Source organism: Artemia sp. Qi Xiang Cuo, chromosome 9 (genome assembly GCF_049724085.1).
Source record: "Artemia sp. Qi Xiang Cuo chromosome 9, ASM4972408v1, whole genome shotgun sequence".
Lineage (NCBI taxonomy): Eukaryota > Metazoa > Arthropoda > Branchiopoda > Anostraca > Artemiidae > Artemia > Artemia sp. Qi Xiang Cuo.
The window spans coordinates 51787308-51807453 of NC_142802.1; the positions used below are offsets into that span (position 1 = coordinate 51787308).

At 35.3% G+C, this 20146-nt stretch overlaps 1 protein-coding gene across 1 annotated transcript in view; it reads right to left on the reverse strand.

The window, feature by feature from the left end:
- The window catches only part of HisRS (histidine--tRNA ligase), a 61441-nt gene that overhangs the window by 16955 nt on the left and 24340 nt on the right, over nt 1–20146 (reverse strand). Inside the window, exons 2-4 of the mRNA XM_089094680.1 lie at nt 9681–9890; nt 7113–7334; nt 2575–2781 (exon numbers count right to left, since the gene is read on the reverse strand). Coding sequence (XP_088950806.1) covers nt 2575–2781; nt 7113–7334; nt 9681–9890 — 639 coding nt within the window. The remainder of the gene's footprint in view (nt 1–2574; nt 2782–7112; nt 7335–9680; nt 9891–20146) is intronic.

The window sequence follows — 20146 nt, forward strand, 5'->3', positions numbered from 1 at the left end:
ACCAATTAGATGTTCGTTCAATTCAACCCCATTTAACTCAACCCCATACACCTCAATCAGCGTTTAACTCAACCCATTCAGTAAGAATGCTGTGGTTGCCGACACCTAAAGGAAACATTATAATAAAATATAAATATACCAGATTCCTTATTTAGGCTCTTTCCAATTATCAGAGCCTCTTTTCTGATACTGCTCTATTTACGCCCAACCCCTCATCCCTAATGATCCAAGATATAGCCCTAATAATATATTTATCCTTTATATGGAATCTCGTGATACGTAATGTTTTCTTTGTTAATCGATTTTTCCACGTTCTTCACCCGGTGAAAAGCTTTCCGCCAACAGATTTCAATACAATTATTGGTGAAAAATATCATTTGAAATAATTTTAAAACGTAGAAAATGATGGAAGGAAACATGATAATCTGATTAATAGACATAGGGTGCAATTATAAAGTAAGAATTTCATTGTATTTTTCCAGTTTTTTATATATCTTACAACCATGTCTGGGACCATCAGGGGCGACGTTAGGGTGCATTTTCAGAAAAGCGACCATGATATTTGGAAAGAAAATAAGATAAGGAGCCTATTGGCACTACTTTTATTTCATTGGTCAGCCACGTTCAACCTAACATAACCTGTTGCAGGAATTGAATTGAGGTTCAATTGAATGGGGTTTTAGTTTAACAGGGGGGGGGGGTTGAATTCCATGGGGGTTGAGTTGCATGGGTCATGTTGAATTGGGATTGAGTTGAACATGAGTTGAGTTAAATAAGTTGAGCTGAACGGCTTTGGATTACAAGGGAACCCTTTAAAATACTTTCAGAAAATCCCCAGCGAAATTTTGGTGCAGAGTGTAGGATTAAGGGAAGCCCCACATATGCATGGGACAATTTTCCGGAAAACATAAAAGACAATTTACGTCCATATTCTTATAAGGAGAGGGAATAGTCCTCAAAAACGAATACTAAAAATAAAGCCCCGTAACCCCTTCGTTTGCACGAAGATATAATCAATATAAACCCTTGGACTTGCATCTGCTTTAAAAGTGTGTCCGTAGTGAACCCCAGGTAACTCTCCGTAGCTCATGACCATCCCAGGGGTCTATAATTAACTTAGATGTTAGAGGATAGTCACGATACACTGGGGAGATGGTCTTTCCGCCTATAGAAACAAATACTTGCTTGAAATAACATAATCTGTATCCTTTTTTTTTCAACCCAAAAAATGTCTAGCTACCCGTTTCTCAATTCTGTTTTTACACTATTTAAGTAGTTCATTTCTTGAAGAGAATGTATCAAATTGAGAATAGCCACAAAGAAATATGGTTGGCGCTTTTAAACTTCCAAGAAACTTAAAATTAATTTTTCTATTAGTACAGTTAATAAGACTTGGGGATTTGTTCACATAGAATATTTGAAGCAACTGAATATACTGAAAGGTAGTCATGTAGTAGCATAACAGGATTGATCTCTAAAAGGTAATACGAAATCACGAATTCGAACGCATCTGCAGGGCCCGGAACCTAATTCCGGTAATGAGATTATGCGGAAGCGTTTCCATTACAATCCAAACAAGAAGAAAAAGAGAAAGTATTGAAAGGGAAGGGGGAGTTCAAAATCAGCTGCAGCAACCCGCTGCAAGGCAACAAATTTGATTTCGCTGACGGGATTATGCAAAAGCGTCTCTATAATAATCCGCACGAAGAAAAGAGAAGCGTGTCACTGTGGAATCTATATCTGCCTTGTCATACGGAGCCTGGAGTTCAATCTCAACTGCAGCAACCCGCCGCAAAGTCTGGAACTGGATTCCAGTGATGGGGACCCATTGTTTGATATCAACTGTAGGAGCCCGCCGCACAGGTCAGAATTTGATTCCGACGATGACATTATCAAAAGTATCTCCACAATAATCCAAACAAGAAGAACAAGAACCACTAAAAGAGTATTTAATGATAGTCAAAAGCAAAGAAAATGGGAAAACAGGTAATTAGAATCCGTTCCTCAAAAGAAGTTGAACATTCAAATAATGAAAGTAATTTATTAGTTTCAGCCCCAATATTTTATTCGTGCATTTTCATCTTGCCATAGTACATTTTCCTTCCATTTTCAATGCCAAAATTCATTCTTTGCTACCACTAGTATTAATAACTCTTAAATTCACTAAAAAACGTTAAAATCATCACGTGTCGGAGTAGGTATCTCATAATTTGTTAACTAGTGCAAAGATAATCACCAATCGCAACATTTCAAAGAACAAAACTTCAAAGAAAAGGGTAAAAATTGTTTCTATACCATAACGATAAAAAAACAAAGAAAAGTAGAAATAAAAATAATAATGCTTAATTAGGAGTCCTAACCCCTGGCAGCAATGGCTAATTTTCCTAGACTGCCTCATACGCGCTAGGTATGCGATGATTATGGTGAAACTTAGTTCAGAGGTTCTCAAATCCAGTTTACAAAGCAATGGCAAAGGGTCTATAGCGCAACAAACTTCGCTAGCCCTAAATTAATCTTGATCGTGGAAACAGTTGATTACTTTTTCAAGATAAATAAAAATCCAGCATAACTTACTTTATCGAGTTTATCAACAGAGGAGCACACAGTCCTAAACTTATCAACCGGGACTCCACAGACGTCAAATATTCCATCTAATATAAGTCGGTGATTTATTTTTATTGTGAAATCTGGCAATCCTAATGCCTTGAGAATACTGGCAATAATAGCAACGCATTCTGAATCAGCTATCATCGTATCATACTTGCCAGCTATATCAAAATCCTACAAGATAAAAAGAAAACGTCAATCTGAAAGCAAGGGAAGTTAAATAGTAGGCAGCTATGCAGCACAAATTGAATAAGCGGAGGATTTAGAGGCAGCACATCCACAAAACTGACAATGTTTGAATTTAATTATTTTGCCCACAAAATCCACTTAAGTCAGTACAATCCTCTAATTATGAACAATATTCTGCTTGCATTTTCAGCACCCCCTGGGGTTTTATATTCACATTATTAACTGTTTTCAATATCAGCAATTAATACATGAGTTCTTAATATTTTTGCAGACATACTCATGAGTGTTTTTAACAAGCATAACCGCGCTTTGATGACAATATCTAAGACGTGTTGAAACTGCAAAGTATCAAAAATTGGGATCTTGGAAAGGATGTACTGTGTTTCATTCATTATAACTTAGTGTCATCTAGATTTGATGTATGTATGAAATCTAATATCGAATTTTGACACACTGAAGGATCTTGATAATAAGAATGGCTCTCCAAAGATCGAATACAATAATCGTACTATATGATTCGTAATTTAAATTTTGGGTACAAAAGAAAAAGAAACAAGGTATCATTTTCGAGCTTTCAATGTTAATTGTCAATACAACAAAATCTGTCATAAAAAAACAGGCACAGTTAGTGAGGCGGTCAATTTTCTATTGCAACATTTTTAAATACGAATGAATGTTTTGATTTCCCTTTCAATCGTGGAAACGTTTATTATACCTAATCAAGTAAAGTTGGTTCTTTAATGTATAAAACTACCCATAATCCAAGAAGTATTTGTACAGCTGGTAAAACATTTTTCACAGGTTTTGTATATTTTGTACGGTTGGTAAAATATTATAAGCGTCAGGAGCAGGTTTCCCCCTTTCACAAAAAAATTATTTCAGTGCAGTTACTTTTTAAAAATTAGACTAACATATTTATTTAAGCAAAGTTTAACAAAACTGCATGTTATGAAATGGCAATCTTTAATATATGATGCATGCTACATAAAAATATCTTACAAAAAAACATCTTGCAAAATTTCATTGAGACTAAAATCTAGTCCCATACACACGATTTTGCTAGAATGGCTGCCAAACCCCTGCTTCTTTAATAAAAAAAGACAATTTACAAACATTTGAATTATAAAATAAAACAAGTCGAAAATAATAACATAATTGTACCTCATTATTGCAAATTAATAAACATTTGGTCTCTTTCTCTCTCTCTCTCTGCTTTCATTTACATGAATAACTTGCAACATAAAACTATTTCCTAGCATTTAATGTAATCTTTCTAGAACGCGTTGCAACATAAAACTATTTCCTAGCATTTAATGTAATCTTTCTAGAACGCCTTATCATTAAGTGCAAAAATAAATAAATTTATTTATTTTATGGCAAAAGAGAGTTGTCACGGGAATGCAAAACATAAAAAAAAAAAAAAATTGTCTATTAGTTCAGAAAAACAACAATTGAGAACAATTACTTTCTAGTTTTTAAGATATTCGAAAAAAAATTAAATACAATTATTTAAAATTTAAACTTAATTTTATTTTACTATTATTTTTTTTAATTATTAACAATTATCTAATTTAACTGAAGAAAAATATTAAATTTTAAGAAAAAAAAAGCTTTGAATTTTAAATTCGGTTGAAAATTTAAACTTCTCATTTGATAAAGCCCATTTATAGCACAGCGAATTACATAGCAGATACTCATCAGATTTTTGTTGATTGCACTCGGGTCCTAGACATATATATAAAAGAAGGCCAAAGATTAGCTTTAACACAGTTAAACAATCAGTTAAAAAAGAAATAAAGCCATTATTTTTTCCATCGATAGGATTGTATTTAACAAGAAACTTGATGATATTCGCATTACACTCCTTGTCCCTTAGACTAGATATATTCAGTTTGATGACAGCCAAAACAAATCAAAGAACTAAGAGCTTAAAACCTGTTTCGTTATCAGAAAAGCAAGGCTAAGCAGTTTCATGGCATAAAAACAAGCTATATGTTTGAAAATAGCATTCTATGAGCACGACGATATAGGTGCTCTTAGAAAACCATAGAGAAATTAATTTACATGCTAGTGGCCACTAGAACATAGTTTTCACTTTACATAATCAGTTTGACAATCTACTAAAATTCATCATTTTCATTATACACCAATGACAATAAACAACATTGTCAAAGTAAAACAAAAGAAGTAATCCTGATTAACGACACTTCTTGACTACTAACTAAGGTCAATGCGTCGGCCCCGCAGTGTGTTGCTACAGCTGGGCTCGATCTCTGGGTCCCGTACTATCAAGTTAAGGTCAAACCCACTGCACCACCACTGGACATGCATCATTGTCAAGTACTCACTTTACAACTCTTTGAAACTTTACAACCCCTCTATAAGCAGTATTGCCATCTAAATCTTAAATGCTTCCAAGTAGATTATTGTCACTGATCATCCTATTGGTACCTTCGAAAACTTCTGTTAGCATTTCATTAAGAAAACATTTGCATCTTAATAACATAATGTACATGGTAAAGGTAAAAAAAGGTAAAGGATGCGGCACTAGACCCTTAAGGTCCAAACCGGCGGTGCTGATCTCCGTTTCGTGGCCCTTCAGCCAGGAAGTGCAATGAGGGGCTGGGGGCCAGCCAACCTATGCTTTCGCAAACCCTTTCTGTTTAGCTTCCCCAGATTTCTCCAGGTACCCATTTAGAGCTGGGTTGACTCTGGCTAAGCTTACAGGGTCACACCACTGACCCGCGTCCCAAACTAAGAAACTGACCACACCAGGGATCGAACCCGAATTCACGGATTCTCAGCCCAGCGCGTGTCCACTTAGCCAGAACGGCGCTTGGACGCGCGCTGGCATGGCCTTTCGAATGACAAACCAGACTCTTCAAAAATATCCAGTTTTATCCGCGAAACAAAGCAATTTATAAAAACTGCTTTACCAAGCTTGATTGTCAAATTGAAAACTGTCAAAGACCTGAAATGATAAAACCGCGAATTAAATTCTTTGATCCATCAAAGTCCGAAGCCTAAAACAATTAAGCTTTTTCAACAAGAGTGTTAATCCATAACCCAAATTGTTAGTGAAACAGCATTTATATGATCAGTTTCAACAGCATTTTAAATTGGTTATTTTGTTCATAGCAAGGTATCTAGCAAATAGGCACAGTCAAATCATATCTTAAGCTCAGCTTTTCACCTTTCAGTGAACGCATATTTTACAATCCAGAATATGATTTAGAGTCTGGCTTATCATCTGATGAGGCCTAAGACAGGAGATGCAGAAATGTGGTGTGCTGATAACAAATACGTTATATCAATCTTTTTCTATGTCCCTGAAGTTCACAAACATCAACCCAGCATTATTAATGATAAGCATCTAAAAAAAGGTGAAACATACTGATAAAACAACCATTAAGTGGTTGATTAAACAACCATTAATCATGATAATATACTAAACGAGAGTATGTTAAAATGCATCCCTAATTTATAATGTTTATAATTATGCATATTTCACTTTTAATTTGGGTTTCATTGGTTACACTGGAATGAAACTATCCTACCTCCAAATGTGCTCCGATTGAAACTATCCTATCTCCAAAACCGCTACTTTTCAGGAGAACTTGTGAAGTTTTTAAGATTGTTTTTAAAGAACTTCGAAAAGAGGTTATAGGGGAGACACCAAATTGTAGAGTTTCTTGGAGTAGATCAAAGTCTACTGATTGAAACTATTTCAAGTCCAAATACGGACTTAGAATAGTTTCAGGGTGCCATAATAGCAACTTTTCAACATAGGATACGAAAAAAAGTGATTTGGCAAACATCTAGCGGCGTGGTACCAATTCTGACAGCAAATTCAGACTCAGTACAAAATTTCGCACAAGATAGACCACTAATCCATTTTTTTCATTTTTGGAGGAAGGATAGTTACAATCAGAGCGCATTTGGAGGAAGGATAGTTTCATTCCAGTGTAGCAATTCATTCCTTTTCTATGTTTTAGCAACGTTTTAAACCATTCTTTTTCATATTGTTCCCAATGAAACTAAAAATACAAAAAATATCACGTAACGAATAATATCGTATCCTATCTTTTCTTGCTTATAATTACTTGATTCGTAAACAGATTCTAAATTTAATTGTTAGGTATCAATCCAAAGGGATAACAGTCTATTTTGACGCTCTTTGGAGTTGTTTTTGCAATTCTATGTTAGTCCTTTTTTTTTCTCATTTCATTTACCTATTTATTCTTTGCTTATTAAACAAAAAAACTCACGCTTCTACAATTGAGATAATTTGAAGAAAAAAGTGAAAACCAACTTACACACTGATAAAATTCTCTGAATCTACCTCTAGTCATAGCTGGATTGTCTCTCCTATACACTTTGGAAATTTGGTACCTTTTGAAATTAGTTATTTTGTTCATAGCAAGGTATCTAGCAAAAGGCACAGTCAAATCATATCTCAAGCTCAGCTTTTCACCTCCCTGATCTTCTAAGTCATATATCAGTTTTGACTCCTCCCCATACTTTCCAGTCAGAATTTCCTGAAATAGCAAATAGCAAAAGTATACTTTCCAAAGTCTCCACTTCCACAAGAATCCTAGATTTATTGAATGATTACCCTCATATGATAAGATAAGCTGAGGAGATGAAAGCAAACATGCCGTTGGTGCATTTAGACAGAAAAAACTTACGATCGGTTGGATGTTGTTCTTGGGATCGAGTTCAAGAGAGAAGGTTGAGGCCTTTTATATTTTCACCTAAACTCAAAAATTCTAAGCTAGAAAACTTCCACAAATCATAGGTGTACCAGGTCATGAAATTTTGTTTATTTATTTTACGTCTTCATTAACTTCTATGGGTCAAAACTTAATCAAACGAAGTTTACTAATTTTAAATTGTCATTTTATGAATTCTAATTTTTGTTTTCTTTATGAAACTTACGGTAACTGGATGAACTCGGGCAATAATGAGGAAAGTGCTTTCAATTCTTCTTAACCTTTTCACTGAAATTCCAGATTACCAATCCTAGTGACAAACTAACAAAAAAAAAACTTGATTGAAATAGCAGAACTACAGCAAAAAAATGAACACGAATAAACACATTGTAAATGCACCTTTGCCAAAGTCCATTGAAAAGGCGTTTCATAGACAGGCAACTTGATATTTTAAAAATTTAGATATGCTCTGAGGTTCAGGACCTGTTCTGTGTGCGTTGATCGAGGCTTATATTATTGACTTTCTCGTAATTTTTTTTTTTAATTTTATTTTTTGTTTATTTGTACAAGAAGAAGACCTCTTTCAAGCATTATGAAGAGATAAGATAAGTTCAAACAAAGGTAAGCATATTTTAAACTAGGCTAATTAAATGAAGTTCTAGCACATGCAGTAGGTACATTTTTTTTTTTAGATAGAATCATTTTGAAGGCGCAAATGTTTTGTCTAGTTTAATTTGAAAACAATTTTATTGGGCATACGACACGTTTCCTCTTTCGGATTATTTTCCAAAGCATCAAAGGAGAAGAAACGTTCAAATTACTGCAAGTATATTTAGGCATAATATTTAAGTAAAATCATAATGATATCATGTTTGGTGTACGATCATGATATGATGATATCATGTCATGTTTATAATGATATCATGTCATGTGATATATGATGATATCATGTCATGTTTGGTGTACATCATTTTAGTTTCTCATGGTGTTTCTACTGAAAACTATCTAATATTATGCGAAAGCATATGCAACTTTCACAAGATCTTTGTCAGTTATTACAGAAATATAAAGAGGTAAGAATACAAGAAATGAAAATTAACAACAGCAGTGTCCTTAAAAAACTGCAGAGGATAAATGTTCAAGCAAGTATACTGCAAAACCATTTAAAAACAATAATGTTTTTCTTACCAAGAGACCTGTTTAATGTTCTCTGCTATACAAAGCATGGTTCCCCTTCTATTTCAAATTTGTTGAAACTTACAAATGTTTCGGTTAAGATAATTACGTTTCATACATACATATCAGATTATTTTTGAGGCCACGAAAAAACAAAACCGTTCAATTTCAAGTCAGTATCTTTTAAGCTATTTAACAACAATTTTCGTTAGAATACTTACATAATTTATATGCTTGTAATATACTTTACAGACTTACATGCTTATAATAGAACATTTTAATTTTTACCACGAGAGTAATAGTGGGGAAAAATAGCTTTTGGAAATGCACCCTCAATTTATTGAGCAACAATGATATTACCTTTATTTGCCAATAAATTAAAAAAAGAAAATGTTTGGTACTTGATGTTACTTGCATGGTATGCAATATACATTGTACTCACACTTGTGTATTAAGTAACAAATTCAAACCATATTTGCAACTAAAGTTGAGAATAAAATGTGCCTTCTTCCATTCGTTTTATGCAACATATAATTTGACCTCACATGGTCCTAAGAAAATATCATGTTAGATGCATTGATGCATGTATCACTTAGTTTAACAAATCGGGTTTAGCAAGTTCCCTGAACTTGTGGGTACTAGGTTACAAGCCTCCTGTCAAATTTGGCCCTGATTGTAATTCCCTGGTGTCTTACTTTACTTCAATAATTAACTTTTCTTGTTTAAAACTCAACTTCAACGCATTGTATGCATCTTAACTTCTCACTGGGAGGATAAAATAATTTATTCTTTCCTGTTTTGCCTCTCATATTTAATTTTTTTCCCTGTTCTAACCTGAAAACTGATAGAAACTGATTTACCCAAAAATCAACATTTAGTTTTTTTCCCTGTTCTACCCTGAAAACTGATCAAATGCTTATTGAGTATTTTAGTACTCCTAACTGTCCCTATTTTATACATTGCCGAAACAAAAAATGTTTTCAAATCACAACATACTTTCAACTCAAAAACTGGTGTGTCTATGCAAGGAGCACCGAATCGTTTGAAAATTGCCTTAATTTTCTCAAATACAGGATCTCTGAGACTCATTTGATGGGGATTGTGATCACGGGTTCCTTTTGGTGTTTTCACAACCAGTTTTCCTGACTGAGCACTATTTGCATCTCCATTGGCATGTGTCATTGTGGCAGCATCTACTGAAGTCATCTGAAATAAAAATACTTCAACATAGTTGTAGCAATAACCAAATACATAATCATTATTGGTACATTTTGAAGTCATCACTTTTAAACAGGTAAGGGACATTCATACAGGAAAGAGTTTAATACCCCAAAAAGATTGACTGCTTTTTCACTGAGATTCTTGCTCCAATTATTTACAAATCTCTTGTCCTCAAAAATTGCAGACTTGTATGCAAGGCCGTACCCAGAATTTTTTTTCGGAGGGGGTTTTACTCAAAATAAAATTGGGGGGGGGGGGGGTTACACAAACAACCTAAAAAAACCCATACAAAATTTTTTTAAATAAATTTTTGTTACGTTTTTACGAGTCAACCAAACATTTCGGGGGGGGGGTCAAAAACCCCTAGCCCCCCCCCTTTGGGCACGACCTTGCTTGTATGTGATTTGATACTCATCACAAACTTCAATTTGCTGTGGAATAAAGAAGAGAAGGGACCCCCATCTTACCTTTTTGAAAGACATTTCAATCTCCCATTAAATTAGGACATACAAAAAAATAACAGATGTCAATGGATTGCTCATCTGCTAAAGCAGGGTTCCAAGAGGTAAATACAAGCAAAAATGTGCTAATTAAGCTCAACAGTTTCATCCATTGGGATGCCAAGATTTTTAAACGAAGTCTCCCTAGTCAAATCCAGGGCAATCTCTCAAGGTTATTTTAATCTTTAATAATTGCTATAACTAATAAAGGCATAGAGGAATAGATATTTAGAGGACAATTTTAAACAATAAATAAAACCATTAAAAATACCTAGTTTAACTTTCCTTGTTTTACACCTACTGTATAATCATTCTTATTTACATGTTTTCTAACTTTATTTTTTATTCTGTTTAATTGCTTAATGCCCAGAGTAAAATCTCTAAGCACCAATCATGTTGATTCATGTAATATCAGGGTCTATGCATGATCAAGCATAGATCTGTCTATTGCAAAAAATGTCAGAATCCAGTTAATTTCTACAGAACACAGGTTTTACTGCAGTATTGTAGGCTGTGTAATTGTGCAACTGTTTACTTCGATATGTGTCTGTTATAAGACACCTTTCATGCTCCAGTATTTAAGCAAATAATGCTTATCTATAAAGCAGATATTTACCAAATAACCTATTAAATTAAAAAAAGGCACTTCAAGTTCAACTGTTAGTCAGGCCATAGCTCAAGTACTAATTAAAAATATTTATGTCCTGATACTTACTACTTGAGGCTTAAGTGCACATTTAGAAGTACTTGATATTCAAATATAAACTAAATTTGTTCGTTACAACCTGTCAAGAATGTGTCTGGGGCTAATTATTTCCTGAAAGGTCCTTTAAACCCATTTAAGCCTGTAATCCTCTTACATTCCTTAGAACTTTTATATCCAACAATCTCAGGGATCAATCTTGGGGGGAGGGGGCTATTTAATTTTCTTATGAGCAGGTATGCAATTTATAGTGGTTACAATTTTGCTTTCCAAAGTATGACTGGTCACATGTATTATTTATCTTGTCTTAAATTAAGAGTTTGCAACCAGAAAAATAGATAGAATAGTTTCAAGTATTCTCTTTCGTGTATTTCTCAACCATGTTTCACATGAACAAAGCCAAATCCAAGAACAAAACCCCCCAAAAAACATAAAGTTAGCAATCTAAAAATATCTCTCTTTTTGTTCTAGCATATCTCATTCTGAAGAGCTGCTATTCTTGACCTTTACTGGCCCTTTCTGTTTGAAATAGTCAGCCAATGTTGAGACTCACAAAATGACTTTTAAGGTATTGAATGGCCTTGATAAGCATGTGATTAGCTTACTAGCTATTTTAAATGTAGCCTTCTGATCATCAATAGCAAAGCCTGATCACAGAAACACACTTTAGGACCAAGTCTAATCCGGGAAAATACTGTCTAATCTTGGACAAGGGATCTTGAAGTAAAACCAAGGTTATCTAAATCAAAGACAGACTCAATCAGGACCATCTGGGGATATCGGGTGCCATTTTCAGAAGAGTGACCATAATACTTGGAAAAAGCATAAAATAAGGAATCTAACAGTACTAGGTTACTCGTACTTGCAGCAGGACCAGGCGTTTTCCCCTCAACCGACATCCAAATGGGTCTTTTAAATGAGGGTCTCCCATGATGGCTGCTCTTGTGCCAATTCTTCAGAAAACTTTTGCCATTGCTTGTCCATTTTGTGGTCCCTAGGCTTCATCAAGCATTTGCTAGGCTGATTTTTGGTCTGGTGTGGGTTTAAGGCTTGTCAAGTTGACATTTCTACCAACTACTATTCCTTCAAATTTCCTTAGAATATGGTCAAGGATCTAATTGATACAACAATTAAAGAGGACTGGTGAGAGTATATAGCCTTGTTTTACACCCCACTCCACATCAAACAATGACAACTCTTTCCCATATATCACATAAAGGTTAGTGTCATTCATCTTAACTCTCAGACTGTTGAGTGGATTAAGTCTGTTTAGATAAAAAATACATAGCCAAACATCCTCAATAGTTGTTCTATTTACAATCCCTAATGTTACCAGTGTTTCAAACTCTGAATCTACTTTGGCTGCTATGCTATTACAAGTAATGTCTGATTTTGCAAATTATGATCTTGTCCTTCTGGGGGACTTTAATCTTCCTGATATTCAATGGTTTAATGGATCTGGTTTTTGCAGTAGGGATTCTCCTTTTTGTCTGCCCTCTCTTAAAACTCCCTAAAATATCTCAATCAACTCGTTTCAGAGAGGATTAAGCTTTTAACACTCTTGATCTAGTTATTCTCAGCAATCCAGACCTTCTTATTAAGAATATAATATCAACACCTGATGGTAACAGTGACCATGTTGTAATTATTTTGGAGTTACGTTTGCCTACTAAACAGCCTTCTTCTAAGCAGCGAAAATAAATCAATTACAAAGTAGTCTCCAAAAGACTTGCCAAAGTCAGTTGGAAACAGCTTATTACTGATGATACTGATGTGAGTTAATTTAACATGAAAACTAAAATTTTGCATGCTGAAAAGTCTTGCACCATAGTTTTTTGGGCAAAACAGGCCAAAACTTTACGGTTTGAGCTATTGAAATAAGTAGGCTAATTAATAGAAAACATCAAGCATGGAATCACTAAAGAAAAAAAAAAGGAAAACTCGGAAAATTATCAAATCTTCCAAACTTTTCATAACCAGGCAACTAACCAAATCAAGGAGTTGAAGAGAAAGTTTGAGAAGAAATTGGCTGAGGATGTTAGGGATAATCCTAAATTTTTCTGGCATTATGCCTCTCAAAAATGTCACAGGAGACATAAAGTTCCTGATATCTTGCATAAAAGTCAACTTGTTGGTGATCCTTAGCTGAAAGTTGAAATTTTAAAACAACAATTCTCATATGTTTTTTCCTCTGATTCAAGTACTGCTTTTCCCCCTCTTCCTATGTAGGATTTACCACGTAAGATAGAACCAATTCTGATTACTGATACAATAATTTTAAAGGACTTTTGTCCCTTAAAAATGAATAAATCTGCTTGCCCTGACAGCCTTCATTCTTGTATCCTTCATGAATGTCAAACAGTCTTGTGTCAACCACTTTCCTAGCTATTCAACGTATCATTGAATCCCTCCAGACTACCTCTGGATTGGAAAACTTCCCATATCCTACTAACATTTAAGAAAGGTAGAAAACACCTTGCTGAAAATTATTGACCTGTTAGCATGACATCAGTGGTTGTTAAGGTCCTTAAAAGAATAGTCAATTCGTTAGTTATTAGATATCTTGAAGCAAATAATCTCTTCCTCTGCTTGCAGCAAGGTTTTCATTCTGGCAGATCTGTTGATACCAATCTCCTTGAATCATGTGACCACATAACTAAGTTACTTGAAACTGGGGTGCCTGCTGACATGATTCTGCTTGAATTTTCTAAAGCTTTTGACAAAGTTTGTCACAAACGACTTGCAATCAAGCTATGTGCAGTCAAGATTGAAGAGAAACCCCTGCTCTGGATCCTTGATTTTTTTTTTTCACCTACAATCTCAAGGTGTTCAGCTATTTCATGTCTCTGGTAACCATATTCTTTTTTCTTCTATGCTCGTTTTGAGTGGAGTTCCTCAGGGAAGTGTTTTGGATCCTACACTATTTAATATTTTTTATCAATGATGCTCCTTCTACTAATAGGAGTAAATTAACGCGCTATGCTGACAACTCAGCTATAGTCAGAACCCATTTTAACAACAAGCTAAAAACCCGGGTTGGAACCTGATTTCATCGAACAAGTTCAGCTTGTTATCTGTTAAAACCACCCACACCTGCAGTGGCGAAGTGAGTAGAATGGGGGGTGTTACTCCGAACCCCACACCAAATAAGGGCATAGACTCCGAACCCCACACCAAATAAGGGCATAGAGTCATTAGGGAGAACACGTGGTTAATGGGGTCAATGACCTCTTTTTCCAAGGTCGATTTATTTGATGTTTCTATGTGTAATAACTCCGTAACGAAGGTTGCACATGCGCATTGAATTCTAACGGGGACAATGTTATTGATCTAGGACTCGAGGGGGAAGTGAATTTCCGAGAACTTGATTGCGTAATCGATCGTGAATGTTATGATCCAGAAATAGTATTTGTTGCTCTCGCCAAATGCTATGAGTTTCCCGGAAACAGTTAGATCACGTGTTTCCTTCTCAGCCAATCAGCGGGATTCGGTTACATATTAGCGGCGGGGTGAATATAAAGAAAGGATTTTTGATATAGTTTTATTAGTCTGTGAATAGAATTCAAGGAGTGAGAAGAAGAACAGTTTGACTTTACTCATTTGGATATATATTTGTGATGGCGATGAGTGGAATGTTTACCCTCTTAGAAGTTGATAGTGGAGTTGATGATAATGGTGCAAGAGCACCAAACATTGCGGTGGAAATTACGAAAGGATCACGTCTTTGTCTGGAATGGGATGCAGTATATGCAAGATATGTGATATCCTTGAGCAAATTTAAAATGGAGGATCAATTATGTTTCGCCGCAAAGGTTGAAATAGCACATGCGAATAGACTTCAATGTGCTTTAAGTGCATTGGTGAAACAAATTGAAGACAATAAACAGTATCGCTAATTGTACATGCTCTGTATTATTGATGTCATTGTAATTATTGAATAAAATTGTTTCGAAATCGAAAATGTTCTCTTTCTGTTCTGGGTAGGGCTAACGAATCAGGCTCAGTCTAGAGTCAGCAGTCGGAGTGAAAGGACTGAAAAATGAATAAATTTGAGAAAGAGAGAATTAGATCGAATCTAATGTTTATGGAAAAACATTTGATTTTGGATTATGTTTTTCTCAAGTTATCTCTTCAACGCGGGATATTATCATGTCAGGAAACTATTGACCATATAATGAGTAGTGATTACACCCCCTTGAACTATTGTATAAAACTTTTAAAATGTGACTCAAATGCTTATAGTCAATTCATTGATATATTAATTGGAACAACGCAGAATCATATCGTGAATATACTTTTGAAAACATTGCCAATGGAATCAATGTAGATGGCTCCCCCATCATTCGAAAGAGGTAACGTCACAAAGCTACTCCTCTCCCCTCCATTTCCATCACGTTGAATTTATCAAGTGAAGATGATCTGTTTATTTTTATTTGTTATTTCGTTGACATATGAAACCAAAAAAAGTTCTATATATTTACATTTTTCGTGTAAACTCTTTGCCGTTGGAATACATGTTATTATTGTACAACTATTGTTGGCTATATTGAAAAGAGTAAATTATTTAATCCATGTAAATTACATAGAGGCTATGCACTACAAATTAAAGGATGTAATTCATGTCTTTAGGAGGTGTGTGACTCTCATCCTAGAGGGCACCTGTGCTCCAATTGTCACTATGATAAATGTGATCAGTGGGAGAATACTTACCCCGCTATGATTGGAAAGAATCCTCAACGTGATTTTAGTTTATTTCTACGAGATTGGTATCGTCGTGGATTTAAATTATTCTGGGAAGAGGAATCTGGTCTACGATTCAACTGTTGGGGTAACAAGACAATCTGGTTTCTACGTCATCGATGTGATGACACTACCTACTATGATTATAAACCAAGCGATTTTTATTTGGCAGTTACCGAATGTGATTCACCAGTTGAAAACATTGTATGTGATATTGCTTAAAATAGACAGATTGAAACTCGTGAATTTCATAATATGAATGCAAATAGTATCATTGACTATACAAAGAGATATGACAAGAGTGAAGTTACATTGTACTGTAGAAAATGTGACCCTGACTTTGCAGTCAATCAAGATCAATATACAGTGAATCCAAATGATTTACCAGCATTAGTGGTTCACGACAGTTGCCTATACATCGAAGATGAAGAAATCTAAAGTGTAGATTGAAAGACATTGTTGTATATATACATGCATTTTATTAATAAACAAATTCACAAACATTTTTTAAGTACTTTACTCTTAGGGCACTGAAATCAATACTATATAGGTCTGAGAGGATATTTTCCACTAGAAAGTCATTCAGACGGGGATTGCCAACATAAATGTGGAGAAACTGCTTGTAAGTATAGCCACGGCATCGGAACACAAAATATAGTAGCGCATGGAAGCCACAGCTTTTAGTTGTTAGATCCTGAACCCTCTTCTGATTTTGAATAATAGTTTTCCCATTGCTCTCAATATAGTTGCTGATGAGAGGTGTGTAGAATGTATAGGGTAGGCCAAGAGGATCAAAAATTCAATCGTCTTCATTGTTTGAAAGATGCAAAGCCAATGACCCGTCAGCACAGTCGAAGGACTGCTATTAACAATAATCAAGATATTGTTGACACTTTGAATTTTTCCAAGAAAGTCCGAGGGTAGACAATAGGATTTGTACTGGGACATGTAGGGGTCCATATTAAATACATTGATTATTTGACTGGTGTTCATGGCGCCAAGTCTAGTAGAACACTGTCTTCGGGAGTGATTTCCCAACATGTTTCATATTGATTTAGTGAGATTAGTGCAATACTCTCAGCCAATGGGTCGGCAAATGTACACTCTAAACGCACAGTCCCCGTACGTACTATACTCATATCCTGTGTACCTAACAAATCCAATACAATGATACCATGTGTTTTAGCAAACCTATCTTCGGTTATACCATTTCCAAATGGTTGAGAGTCATGAGCTAGGGTTTGCATGGTCAACTCGTACAATGTTCTATAGTATTTATCAAAAGATAGATTGTAGAGTGGGATACCGTTTACTTTGCACACAAGAGATGAAAGTCCAAACATCTCGAATTTATATGGGCATTTAGTCCATGATCCTATTGCACTGGTGCTTTTTACAAATGCCAGCGAAAGTTTTGACGGGATTTCACCATTGATAAAGGATGAATCAGTGAAGGTGCGTGACCCCATTGCAATATGACGCTGATTGGTGATTGTATGAGGAACAAGTAGTTTAATATTGTTGCCATTGGCTCTCAGTTTTTCCACGGCCAAAGCAACAGAACTCATGACCTGTTGTTTGCGTACATGAAGTATTGCCGAGGTGAGGGAGAGACTTACATCAGGATTGGCAGCAAGTTCTTTTCTCAATATGAAATTGGAGGGTGCAAGCGTTAGTTTTATGTCCACTTTAACATTGGGCGGCAGCCATTGGGGTATATTAAATATTTCATGATATATTTTTCCAACTAGATGTAATTCACTAGTTGTAGCATTTTTAAGTGCATCTGTACTATCAGTATTAGTAATATATTCATATCCATTGGAAGTGCCTCTCAATTCCTTGTATGACTTGTGTGTCATCAGCCTGAATTGCATATAGCTCGTATAATTTGAGAGATTGTTGCTTGTTCTCACCAGCGTGCCATTGATGTAGACACTAATTTGACGAAATAAATTATGTAGTAAACATTTTTCATAGGATATTCCATCGGCCCGAATTGGCATTGTATTATCGGATTTCCGGACTTTCATTTGCAAATCTATAAATGTTGAAGACATGTCCATAAAGTAGTCTTCATTGGAATAAATTTGAAAGTGGATATTATCGGCGAGGGGTTGTTGGGGATAAAATTGTTCATAGTATCCATGCTTGACACTCACATCGACATTTTCAGCATTGAATAGATTCAATGAGGCGGTGATTGAAGGTTGAGAATCCTTATGTGTCAGGTAGGACCTCTTAGGAGAAGAAATCTAGTTTCGATCTAACACTTTTCTTCCTGGGACTTCTGTTTACAGCACGTGTTGGCTTTTTCCTTCTTTTCTTTGACAAGAGGGATGATGTTTTTCGTTTCCGACCTGAGTGGAGACTGATGAGTGATGCATTGTTTCTCGACCTTTTTAAACCTTTACCATTTTTTTTAAATTTCTCTCCAAGGGTTCGCGCACTGGACCTAAGATTTTCCGTAGCACTTTTTTTAAAATCCTTGCCAGAGCCCCATTCGTATAGGGTAGAGGATGCAAAATCTGTCACAGCCGGTACAAGATATTTTCTAGCCAGTGGTAGTGAAGAGCGAAACAGCTTAGCAAACCAACTGCCAAGACCATAGCCAGACATTGACGAGCGTCCTTTGTAGTACTCCATTCTATTGCCCTGTTGTCTCGGACCAAGAGTATTAACATAGCAGTCAATATCAGGACAAGTGAATACCACTTTTTTATTAGACATCTTGCTGTTGAACGATGGGTCGAAAATGGCATTTAATCACAGCCAAACCTTTTGAAATTGCTAGGGGATCACCCAATTTGGTTTTTAGTGTTAACTGACAGAGTTCCAAATAGCAAGTGTTTACGGGAATATACTGAATATGCTTTATAGTGTAGTGGTGAAAGTGTTCATGATTTGTTTTTCATTCAAGAACTCGAAGGAGGGGAAAGATTGAATTACCAACTCAAGATGTTTCCATAAATGAAGCGTAGAAAAATATACAGGTGTCCGTGGAGAAGGCAGGCGGGTAGTCAGCAAAAATGAGATTAGTGTTTCCGGCACTTTTACCATTCATTATATTGAGCTTAAAGCCAAGAACATCCTTTAGATTATCATTGAGAATAACCTTTTCATTGGCAATAGGTAAACTAATGTAGATCTTGCCCTTCTCCTTTGAATAGTTGAAATGAAAAGCCTCCTTTTTACGAGCGGAAATTCTTTTATTAATAGAACGACATAAATGATTCCTGCAGGTGAGCTCCTCGTATGGTAATTCAATATATGGATAATCCATCCAATTGATTTTTTGAATTTGTTCTTGATCACTTGTTGGTGGCGGCGGCCAATCATAGGGTCTAATTTTCATTTCATATTTACGATCCTATCTCAGTATATCAGGTATTTTTGAGAATAAAGCCAACCAGAACTACCTCATACTTTCCATCATTGAATTTGATGGTTGGAGACAGTTTCGTCCATACACCACTTGTTCTATCCAGGTCATTGTAGAGAGGATCAGAAACATTGGACATGAATGTCAGAAAAAAATCCTAGGGCATTGTTAATATCTTCAGCACTGACCCAAGAATCAAAATCTGAGTTGTATCCTAGCCTGCGAACAAGCAACTGTCTCTTGCCATGACGTGTACGACTCTTTAATATCTTTTCAATTTGATAAATTTCACTAGTGTTTCTAACTTTTTGCAGTTCATATTCATAAAAACCACCGAGAATCTCGTCATCTTTGGTGTCTCGCAGTCGATATGTCCTGGGCTCGGTGTCCAGGATTTTGGACACTTTAAAAAGTTCAGTGCTCCATAAATAATTCCCCTTTTCAAAAATATTGGTGGTTCTATTAATTCGAACAGTATCACCAACATTGAATTTCTTCTTTTTTTTCTCTTTTTCAGCATTTAAGTATTGCTTTAGAAAGGTATCAACTGTATTTTCATCGTAGTGAACATCCGATGGTGTGGAATTATACAGAGATCAATGGGACCGTTGGGTGTATATGTGCAAGATTTTACCTAAATCATTAATAAAATCCGGTGTATTTTTTAGAGCGCAAGATTTTTAAATTACTTGACGATTTTTTTTAATCAATCTTTCAGATAATTTAGTATTAATTGTGTCCTGATAATTCTAATTTATTTTAATATATTCTTAAAGAACCCATAGAGCCTGGAGAGTTACAAACTCACTACCGCCATCTAAGTGATTTTGTTTATACAAATTCTGGTCAATAATACTTTCAATAGCCCGAGCAACTTCAACACCTCTCTTTGATCGAAGTGGAATGGCATAGACAT